General features: G+C 39.4%; 1 protein-coding gene across 2 annotated transcripts in view; it reads left to right on the forward strand.

The window, feature by feature from the left end:
* The window catches only part of itgbl1 (integrin, beta-like 1), a 36,272-nt gene that overhangs the window by 22,557 nt on the left and 2,134 nt on the right, over nucleotides 1-11,581 (forward strand). For both annotated transcript variants that reach the window (XM_063887849.1, XM_063887850.1), the window contains exons 9-10: nucleotides 5,201-5,347; nucleotides 9,161-9,274. In XM_063887849.1, coding sequence (XP_063743919.1) covers nucleotides 5,201-5,347; nucleotides 9,161-9,274 — 261 coding nt within the window. The remainder of the gene's footprint in view (nucleotides 1-5,200; nucleotides 5,348-9,160; nucleotides 9,275-11,581) is intronic.

The raw sequence follows: 11,581 nt of genomic DNA on the forward strand, positions 1-11,581 counted from the left end.
TTGAGCTAAGTTTGAGAGAAATTGCTCCAAGCCTTTGAAGCTTCTGTTTGAGGTCTTGGGGAAGTGTGTGCACTTAATTTGAGCCATTTAGGCAGAGCCACTGTAATGGATAAATTTCACTAAAACATTAGAGGCTGAATTGAAATTGATATTTCCCTTTGCAGCTGTGGCTGATGCTGTCAAACTGAGAAAGAGAGAATAGAGAGAATCAGATTGTGATGCTCCTAAGGAAAAGCAGAAAACTTTTGGGAAAAGTTATATACTTTGACAAAATGAGTTTTTCATTCAGCCAAAAAGGCACTCTATTTGATTGTCCTTATTTGTTTCACTATTGTTCATCTCTTCAACTTGGGCATATAAGACACAAAGGTTTTGGATACACACATTTTGAAGTATCTGCTTATAGTGCTGTTAAAACTGTACAACAAAAAGACACATGCACAGCTTTCCAATGATCAGAAAACTGATTTTTTTCCAAACCTGTTTCACAACAAATGGGAGCTTTTCCAGACAGGTGTATGAGGTCTAGTGAACTTTACTCTGATAAATGTTGATCAAATTATTTGTGTTAAACTGACCCAAGATCAGCATGTTTAAATACCTCCCTCTGAGTTTCGGTCAGCTGGGCCATCTTGTAACAATGGTGCATTGCAGCATATGAGGGTAAATGTCTCCTTTAAAGGGGGATGCAGCATTTATGCGAATGGATCACTTGGGCTCAATGTGGGCTGAGCTCTCCAGAAACAATTCTTCATCAGCCGTCTAGGGATATCCTGTCTGAACACCTACGCAGTTACACACAGACACATTCACACAGACATGCTGTCAGTCTGACAATTAAATATGTATACTCAGAGCCTGGGGAAGTTACTGGGTGTTTTGAGAGGCTTAGAGGAACTCTAAACCAGGTACCAGGAGTCAGGAGTTGGGATCAAAATGAAAATAACTTTAAAATCGAGGAAACAGTGCTGCCAGTGCCCTTTATGTCTGGGCTTTACTGCAGACAAGAGAGAGAAGAGAAGTGAGAAATGACACAGGCTCTTTGCATATAAATCAATCATTCAGTGTTAAGCTTGTCAGTCAGCTCAGCACTAACATGGCTCTCAAGGGTTTTCTTCAAACACAAAGAACGAGAGGCGTGAGGAGCCCAATTATCCACTCTATACTCTGCAAGTGAGGCATAAATGCTCATTCTTCAGGCCTCTCTGGTCACCCTTTGGGTATTGGATATTGGATGCATGTTAGAAAAGCTGACACTTCCTGAGTTCTAAGCCAATACCTCATTGGAAATCTCCAGACAGTTGTTGACTGCAAAGCTGGTCATGTAGGGATTGAAAATGCTGCTCATTGATCATTTTTGCATCCAATAATGTGGGTTTAATTACATTGAACAAATGATTTTTCGATGACGTGAGATTTAAATATGTTTTGTTTTTTTCACGCACTGCAGTGTTTGTCAACTCCACACCAAATATCATCATTTCTGACATAAGTAGGACTCAGATGTTGAGTGGATGGTATTTAAAAGTCTGAAACCAATCATTATGTCTCCTCTCATATGACATGAGTGTAGCATTACTGTTCAGCCAGAATGATGCCTGGCGGTTTTCAAAGCTCAATTCTGCTTGAATTATTCCTGCTATAACATGTAAAAGCATGTTTGTTGTGGTCTTTCATTCCACAAAATTAATCTTATCTTATAATTAACTTTACTTAAAAGTGCTATAGAATGGAAAACTGTATTTACATTGGCATAGTTGAATAAGGAGAGTTCGGTACATTGACCTGCCATACCGTGAACCTCAAACACCATTGTTTCCTCCTTCACGTGCAAATCATGAATATGCATATCACAGCGGTAAAACGGGCGAATTACAACAATCCCTGTGTGTTACGTCACACACAGTAGTCCAGCCCCAACATTTGCATACACCAGCTGCTGGAAACACTAACGCTTACCACTCCGTAACGTTGCTCTCCAATCCCCGACCAACTGGCTGTTCTTCAAATTCATCGGTTTCCTCCTCCGATAAAGGCTCAAACATGTAAGGTTGGATGCAAATAGCCTCCATGGTTCATCTCTCACAGTTTCGCGAACTTCACTTACTTCTTTGGGCTCTGAGGCAGCCATGGACAGCTCCTTGTGAACCAGCCAATCAGAGCAGAGCTTGTCATAATTATTTAAATGAGCCCCCAAATAAGGCAATTCAGCTTGTTTCATTCTAGGACCAAATCATAGGGTTGTAAATGGGTCTGTAAAACCGCATCTGGACATTTTTTGGATCAACCAAAGTTATATATCTTCTTTGTAGACATCAGTGAACAATTTAACATACCAGACAGATGCTTTCTATGGCACCTTTAACATGATCCATTTCACAGGATAAGTACTTAAAGCAACATGATAAATGTAATGAAACCAAAATATTTATTATGAAACTGATCATCGTAGACATACTGTAACATATAACTTTCATTTCCCTGTTAACAACCTGGGATTAACAACACATCCAGTCTGCAGTTCATGCATGGCTTCCATTATTGATATGAATGAACTGCAATTTCCTATGTACTGATCAATGACCAGGCTATGTCTACTAACGATAATGCGATCCAATTATATTTCCAAACATTATAAGTTAAGGAAGATTGCCTGAATACTTCATCGAGTAATCAACAAGCAACAAGGATTGTGGCATTGTTACGACCAGGATTCAAGTCTTTCGTCAGACAGAAAAAAAGCTTCTCAAAGAGTTTAAAATTGGAGATGCCTTCAGTTTGGATTTGGTTTTCAAATATGAGTATGAAGTCCTAAACTCTGTGACACATGGGTATTATTAGCTTCTTATCAAGACATGTTTTGTCCAAAATTGAGCCCTTGAAGTCTGATTGTGTGATAACAATTTAAAGAAATCTGACAACTGAATCCTGAACCTTTGGATTTTTTAAGGTATTCTTAAAAACGGTATATGTTTTCTTTGTTGTAGTACTACTGACTGCATAGTTTTTTATATGTACGTTTAAAAATGCATACTTTCTATCTCTTTTGCAAACAGGGTCAAAAAGGATATAATGACTCTATAAGATACACATTTTGCAGTGCAGCAACACACCATATGGCCTGCTCTGATCCTTTCCCCGTCTTTACAGTATATTCTCATTTTAAATGAATAACTTTCCATCCTTTCTTATGTGATTTTGAACTACAGACACTCTATGCACACAGTACAGATCTTTGCTGGGTTATGTACCAGATTGGCCACCGCCTCCTCTTCCCCATCTCTAAATGCTATAGCACAATGCATGCTCAGTGAGAGGCAGGTGCACGTTAAGTGAATGAGGGCTAGGTTGCTGTTCCTCCAAAGCAATTAACCGCTCTCCCAGGCTGGCTGATTGAGGCAGCCATGCATGGCCAGCCATAGCTGCCACTCCACTCCGACTGAGACAGAAGCTAGTGAACTTTCATTTATAAGCTCCGCAACAACACCACCTCCACACACCGTCACTACACCATCCCCCTCTGATTGATTAAAAACAATAGAAATGGAGAAGAAAAAACGATAGGGATGCCAGGCGAGGGGGTGATAGCGATTGAGAGATCATCAGCAAAGACAGCAAATATTGACGTATTATCTATAGCCGTAGAATGATCTACTGCTGATGTTGAGCTATATTCTGTGGGAGCTCAATATACTGGAGATTGCACAAACTATGGCAATGTATACTGTTTCCAGAGAACCTCTTATATCTGTAGATGAAGAAACAGTACAACCAGCAGCTTATTAACTCAAGTTGAAATGCAAGAAGCACAGGGAACATCTAGCCTGCCCAAAAAAGTACACCATCGCGTCTAAAGCTTGTTATATCCTGTTTCTTTAATTATTTACAAATGAGACCCAGTACATCACTCACTGCTGGTGACAAAAAGTCATTTTTGTGAAGATACAGTATGCTAATTGGCATAGTATACATATCAAGCTGCCTTCGCATGACCAGCGGTAAACCGTTTATGTGCCAGCCCTGCCGCTGTTGTTCTATGGAGAGATTGTTGGATGAAGATTATATTTCCCCCCTTAATTGCTGCTGAGCTTTTGACGCACAACCAATCAGATAACAGACGTTTGAAGAGGGGCAGGCTAGCAAGAGAGGGAGCTATTTAAACAAAACTTAATCACCTGCAGATCATCACATCTAACTCTAAGTCAGAACCAAGCGTGTTTCTCAAAAATGTCAAACTATTCCTTTCAAAAACCTTGATATGTCTTTTCTGTGTAAAGCTGCATTTATCAGGATTGAATTGATAATAATTGAATGACTTAAAAAGCTTACGATCTGTTCGGTCATTGCTCAGTTAAATATTTAAGTATGATTTTTTAATTTATACATTTATTGATAAGTGTATGAGGGTCTTGGGCTGATGCGACTTCAATAAGCATTAAAGCTCATTTTGAACATTTGTGATTGAATCAATACAGCCCGATGAAAAACAATTTCAAACAGCACAGTATGGATTAACAATGATGAAAATGATGGGAAATGCTCTGCTCATTACCCCCTCTTCATCCTGGCATCTGGAACCAGATGTGAACAAAAGGGAATCAATCAATGATGCAACTGCCTCTCTACGATTTGATCTGAATTGAAGTAAGCACGTTGCCAGGGATCCAAGGGCCCTGTTGGGTATGAAGGAGGGTATAAGTGATTGAGTGTGTGAGTCTGTGTGAGCTTGTCAAAACCACAACCATGCTGTCAGATATAAGGCACCTAAGCACCCAACTGCCTTTTGAAACCAATTAAACGTCCCTGGTTTCCTGTGTATGTGTGTGCATGTTGGTGTGTTTTTCTCTGCCATTGCCTTTCTTTGTTTTTCATATCCTCAGATTTATTAAGGACAGGACAAGACCAGTGATGACAGTTGCTTTCATGTCCCCGGGGAAAATACAATAAGCCTGCTGCGTCTCTCTCATCTTCCTGTGGCTCTGTCTGCTTGTACTGCCTATTACTGTCAAGGTTCAATGTCTGCACTGTCATCTTTCTGTGTTTATCTGCATTTGTTTATTGCCTTCTTCCTGCTCTTCAGTGGCATTTCTCTCGACTTTTCAGGCTATCTATTTTTCCTCCTGTGTGTGCTATTTTCTCATGGCCATACTCCATATTCTGTCTTCTTTAAAATAAAGGCCCTTCTGCCCTCCACCGCCAGGTCACGGTTACTGTTCGTGCGGACGCTGCATCTGCGAGGAGGGCTGGTTCGGGAAGCTGTGCCAGTTCCCAAGGTCTTGTGACCTGAGCGAGGATCAGAGCAAGGAGCTTTGTGAGACTTCAGACAACCTCATGTGCAGTGGAAAAGGTGAGCCAGATGTTTTTTCAATACTGCTAAGTAAACATTCTGATAAAAGTCCCTTTTTCAATGTGGCGGAACTAGTATTTACTAGGTATTGGGTGAAAATAGCAATACCAGACTAAGAAAATATTAAATTACAAGTGCTGCATTGAAAATATATATTCAGAAGTATCAGCTAAATGTCAAAGGCATACATATGTTTAATGCAGACAAATTATTACACTATTTCTAATCGTTGCAATGCATTACATACACAAAATGTAAAGTGCAGAATAAATACCAAATAGAAAGTGGAGTGTATAACGTTTCCCTATGGTAAAGGTTCATAATAGTATTACGTTTTAAGTACCTCAAGTGTACTGATGTACAGTACATGAGCCGATCTACTTAGTTACTTCATACTACTGCTTTTTTGGGTGAAGTACTTGCCAGAAAATACATGATTAGCATCTCAGAGAATCCAGATCGTGTATATTTGAGGATACATCCATCAAAGCTACTTCTCTTTAATTCCTCAACCTATTTTCCATAATATTGAAACAAAATGTAAAACTATAATCCAGATGTCTTCTGTGAATTATTACACTGAAACTGCTCAAAATATGTTTAACATCTGTTCTCCGAGAGAGACATCATCTTCCACTGAGAAAGGAATGCTCCTGTAAGCTGAGGAAATGTAATATAAGTATATCAAGAGGCAAATCTAGTTGAAAGAGAGCAGCAGTATAGAAAACAACTGTAAGGCACTGTTTTTATGAAATCTGTGGGGTATTTTGTGTGACTTTATTAAGTTATCTCTTCAGAGGTTCTTTATATGAGTTGTCTTCTCCCTTAGGACCATAGAAAAGGAGCCTTACATTCACTAGTTTGATTCAGCTCTTTTACAGTCTGACTCTGGAATACAGTTTTCACTTTCTTTCTGGACGTTTGCTGTACATATTCACAAAAGTATGATCAATTAAATCAAAACCTCTGTATCTACTGTATCTACAGCACAATTATACACCTCATCTTTCTCTTCCTGGCAGTCATACTTTGTTCAATCAAATGTTACACTACTAAGTAATTAAACAGATAGCAATGCTTTACAATGGATTATACAAGATTAACATCACATTTCAACTCTGGACCCTTAATCATGCTCCGTCACAGGTTAATACCTTACTCCTTAGTGATTAACAATCTGGAACACATTTACTTTGTGCCTCATTTTATGTTGTAATCTTTCACCATGGACAGGATTAAGTGGGGCAAAAACATGTTGATAACACATTTTCAGCTTTAGAAGATTTAAAATCTGATATTCACACATTTTTTAAAATCAGTGTACATACTACATTTAAGTATTTTAAGGCAGAGAAGATGATCACTTCGTGGATAAGTGTATTAATGAATAATAATTGATGTAATTGGACTTTCAAGTGTAAATGAATGCTGTAAATATCCCGCTGCTGGACAGAACAGATTTCTGTTCAGTCCTGTATTTCAGAGCATCCTATCATGCCATAAGCCAAAATAAATGCACACATTATTTAATCGTTTCAGTTAAAGGACTGTTCCAACTGTATAACTGTTGACGTGAAACTCACTTGACAAACAAATTACGGGACTGTAAACATTGGACATTTACAGTTGATAGCTTAACTCAATAGTATTAAGACATTGTAAGAATTAATTGATGGAGAATTATTGCAACTTATGAAACATGCATGGCAGTGTAATCCATCATTTATAATGAGGATCCGACCAGTGTCTACAACTTGTGTATCATTAGGCAGTAAATGAACACAATAACCAGAATCCCTTCTGTGGGCAGACAGGTGATGCTAACGAGATGGACATTCATATCGTACGCTTCGTCATTCAGACACCAACAACTCCCAGGACTCTATCCTGCGTCCATCTCACTTGTCACTTCTCTCGGCTTACTTTCTGTCTGCTACCACTCCATCGAGTTCTGTAACCGGTGTGTTGATATGAAAATTGGAGATGAAACATAGTGGCTGGTGAGCTTTGGGAAACAAAATAGACAGTTTAAATAAGACAAAATCAACTCGTGGGTAGTTGATTACAAGTGCGTGCTCATTAACGAATGCTGCCTAAATGTGTTGGATTTGTGGTGTGTGTGTGCTTGTGGTGTGTGTGTGTGTGTGTGTGGTGGAGTGTCGTTGTGTGGTGTGGGCTGTTGTGGTTTGCAGGTTACCTCACTGTGGCCAATGATCAAGCGCCCCGAAGATGATGGGTGTCTGGGAGTACTGCAGTGTGACGACAGAGAGTGTGACAAACAACGCCATCGCACGGTGAAGACACAACACACATCACACAGTCACACAGACCACCCACATCACTCAACCCAAAACACAGACACTAACATCCACACTCACCACAACACACACACAAACACATCAACTCTAGCAGAACCTCACGAGACAACACACACAACACAACCACAACACTTGCAGATCCGTTAAGACACAACCTTGTAAATCAACTTACCAACCAATTTTTGTTACATCTTGTATTGAAAAAGTTTTCAACATTTGTAATAGAATTTCTTAGATTAGTTATGATCCCAAATTATTTTCTCCCATGATTGCAGTTTTTTGGATCTGCAAAAATCCTACCATTGACTTTAGATGAACGGCTGTTTTGTATTGAGACAAAATAATATGAATTAACCACACACGACACACAACACAACAGCACACCCCACACCCACATCACAACACGACACACTCACACACACACACACAACATTCTCCCACACACACGACAACAAACATTCACACACACAAATTTCTCTCCATTTCCATAGGACTGTTTTCCACGAAATGGAATTCACACCTACATGTTTGTAATATTTTTGCCCTGGGGCCTGTACAACTGGACATTTTCGAAGTGTTTTCCAAGTCAGCTAATGTCTTCAAATGAAGCATAAATGCTTTGATGAGACAACCAGCTGAAAAAAAAGTGGAAATAGGAGAATAAAGACTATGTATGGACTGAGTATCAATTACATAAATGACTGTATTTAAAAGCATATGGTGACAGATACAGGATTTCTGATTTGTTTCTGATTTCAGAGCATGTATCATGCCATTAAGCCAAAATAAATGCACACATTATTTTATTTTCAGTTTCATGGGATTGTTAATTGTATATTACTTGGTTTGGGACTGTGAATCTACCTTGACAAACAATATTGACGGATTGTAACATTGACATATTACAGTTGATAGGCTTAATAAACTAGTTATTTAATAAAATGTACAGATTAATTGATGATGGAGATTAGTTGCAACTCTATGAAACTGCCTGGCAGTAGTAATCCATGCATTTATAATGAGGATCTGAACAGTGTCACTACATTGTATGTATCATTAGGCAGTAAATGACACCACATAGCAGAATCCCTTCTGTGGAGCAGAGCAGGGTGTGGTAACGAAGATGAGCATGTTCATTCTCTACGCTTCGCTTCATTCAGACACCAGAACAATCTCCCCTCAGCTCCTTCCCTCGTCTCATCTCACATTAGTTCACTTTCTCTCCGGCTTCTCTTTCTGTCTGCCTACACCTCTCATCATGAGTTCCTGTAACCCGGTGTGTGTTGAGAGAAATTGGAGATAGAAAACATAGTGGCTGGGTGTGAGCTTTGGGAACAAAGTAGACAGTAGTAAATAAAACAATAAAATGGTGGGTAGGTTGATTTACAACTGCTGCTGCTCATTAACGGATGCTGCTAAAGTGTTGGATTTTGTGTGTGTGTGTGTGTGTGTGTGTGTGTGTGTGTGTGTGTGTGTGTGTGTGTGTGTGTTGCAGGTTCCTGTCACTGTGGCCAATGTATCTGCCGCCCCCAAGACTGGTGGGTGTCTGGAGAGTACTGCGAGTGTGACGACAGAGAGTGTGACAAACATGACGGCCTCATCTGCACAGGTGAAGACACACACACGCACACACGCACACACACACACACACACACACAATCCAACACTTTAGCAGCATCCGTTAATGAGCAGCAGCAGTTGTAAATCAACCTACCCACCATTTTATTGTTACATCTTGTATTGAAATATCTTTCACACTTTTTAAATAGCATATTTTCTTAGATTAAGTTACTGATTCCCCGAAATATTTTCTCCCATTATGGCAGTTTGTTTGGATCTGCAACTGTCCTACCATTTACATTTAGATGAACGGCTGTGGTTGTATTGAGAGAACAAAATAATATGAATTAACACACACACACACACACACACACACAAAGTTTCTCTCCATGTATCCATAGGAGCTGTCTTCTCCCCACTGTAAATGGAAATCTCAGTACATGTTTGTAATTATTTTTGCCCTGGGGCCTGTACAAATCTGGACAGCTTTTCCGAAGTGTTTCTCCAAATGTCAGCCTAATGTCATTCAAATGAGCATAAAGTGCTTCTGGATGCAGACAAACAGCTAAAAAAAAATGTGGAAAACTAGGATGAAATAAAGACTATGTATGGCACTGCAGATAAATGTTCCTTATTACCATATAACTGACATGAGTATGTGTGAAAATTAGCATATGGATGAGCACTATTATAATATTAAAGGTGTTTACATGGAGATTCTTCAATAAGCAGGTAGCAGCTAGTGATGTCGTCATTTTTCCATGTTATTAAAACTGAAATGATTCTTCCAAATTCCTCCGCATCTGGAGATTTCATGGACCCTTCAGAGCTGTAGATTGTCATTACGCATACAACCCATGAGTGATGTGGAAAATTCAGCGTGTTAGGAATGCTTGCTCGTTAATTTCATGGAGTGGATATGACAATTTCAGCCTGTTTTTTCTTAAATAAAAGAGACACAAGGGGTCGTTTGTCTGTCTGCAACACCATACAACACACATACTGTATGTATTCTTAGCCTGATATTTCTTATTTCTCCCTGCCATAGAGCTCCTTTGTTGTCCAAACTTTGTAGACACATACTGTACATGAGCCACACTGCTGCAATGGATGACATGTTTCTTCATTTCCATTGACATGCACGCACGCACTGCACTGCACGCACGCGCACGCGCACGCGCACACACACACACACACACACACACACACACACACACACACACACACACACACACACACACACACACACACACACACACACACACACACACACACACACACACACACACACACACACACACACACACACACACACACACACACACACACACGTATTTATAGTCCCACAAAGAATGTCCTGGTGGATTAAACTGTCATGGTTGAAGTAATTCAATGTTTTACCGATTTTAAAATAGCAATTATAGCAACTGCATTCAGAATATACAAATATTAAATGAGTTTAAACCAGAAAATGTACCAGAACACCTGCCAAAATAATAAAGGGGAGGAAAAAAAGTAAAAGGACAATATTTACTGTACTGACATTCTACTTAAATTGGTTAATTGTACTTAGTTACATTTTAAAATTGGACATAGATGACCCACTTAATGTGTATTAATCCACAGATGCACCATTTACTTCAGTGTGAGTAAGGGCTGTGACGCTTGTGGTTGAATAAGAAGTTTGAAAAGTTTTGAAAGATGAACGAAGGTCTTTTCACAGGATTTACTGACAATGAGAATAATATATAGAGTAAGACAATCCTTATCCCTTAATGAAAAGGAGTCTGGATTCAGCTCAACAACAGCTCAGCCAACTTTATTGTTCTTTTTCTCACCGAATACCCATCTCTGCTGCCTTCTGTTTTATCACCTAACTTTTTTAGTCCATCGCCCATTCTCCCCCCATCAGACCCCTCCCTTCTCTCCCACAGTGATTTTTGCAGTGTATAAATCTTTTCAGCTGTGAGACAGGAGGCCAGCAGGAGTCCTCCTCTGACTTCCTCTGTCTGACAGCTCAGGGAGTTTGTGGAAAGCTTGGGGCAATGGGATTATAACACATTCATAGTATGGTGTTATGACATTCTGAGTAACTGTATTACCAAATGAAAGAGAAGACCAGTAAGTCAGTGCATCTTAAAACATATCAAAGGATCACAATCTATCCCTCCTTTGGTTGTGAAGATGATGCCTCATAAGCTACTTAGTTAAGGTTGGGGAACGGTTATGGGACTTTTATGTGAAAGTCAGTTGTTATACAGTCAATAATCCACCCCGAACTGCCTTTATGCATCAGTAAGAATCTTCCTTGGATATGAATATACAATAAACATTGGTTGCTGCCTCCTTTTTCTAG

Source organism: Eleginops maclovinus, chromosome 7 (genome assembly GCF_036324505.1).
Source record: "Eleginops maclovinus isolate JMC-PN-2008 ecotype Puerto Natales chromosome 7, JC_Emac_rtc_rv5, whole genome shotgun sequence".
Taxonomy (NCBI): Eukaryota; Metazoa; Chordata; class Actinopteri; order Perciformes; family Eleginopidae; genus Eleginops; species Eleginops maclovinus.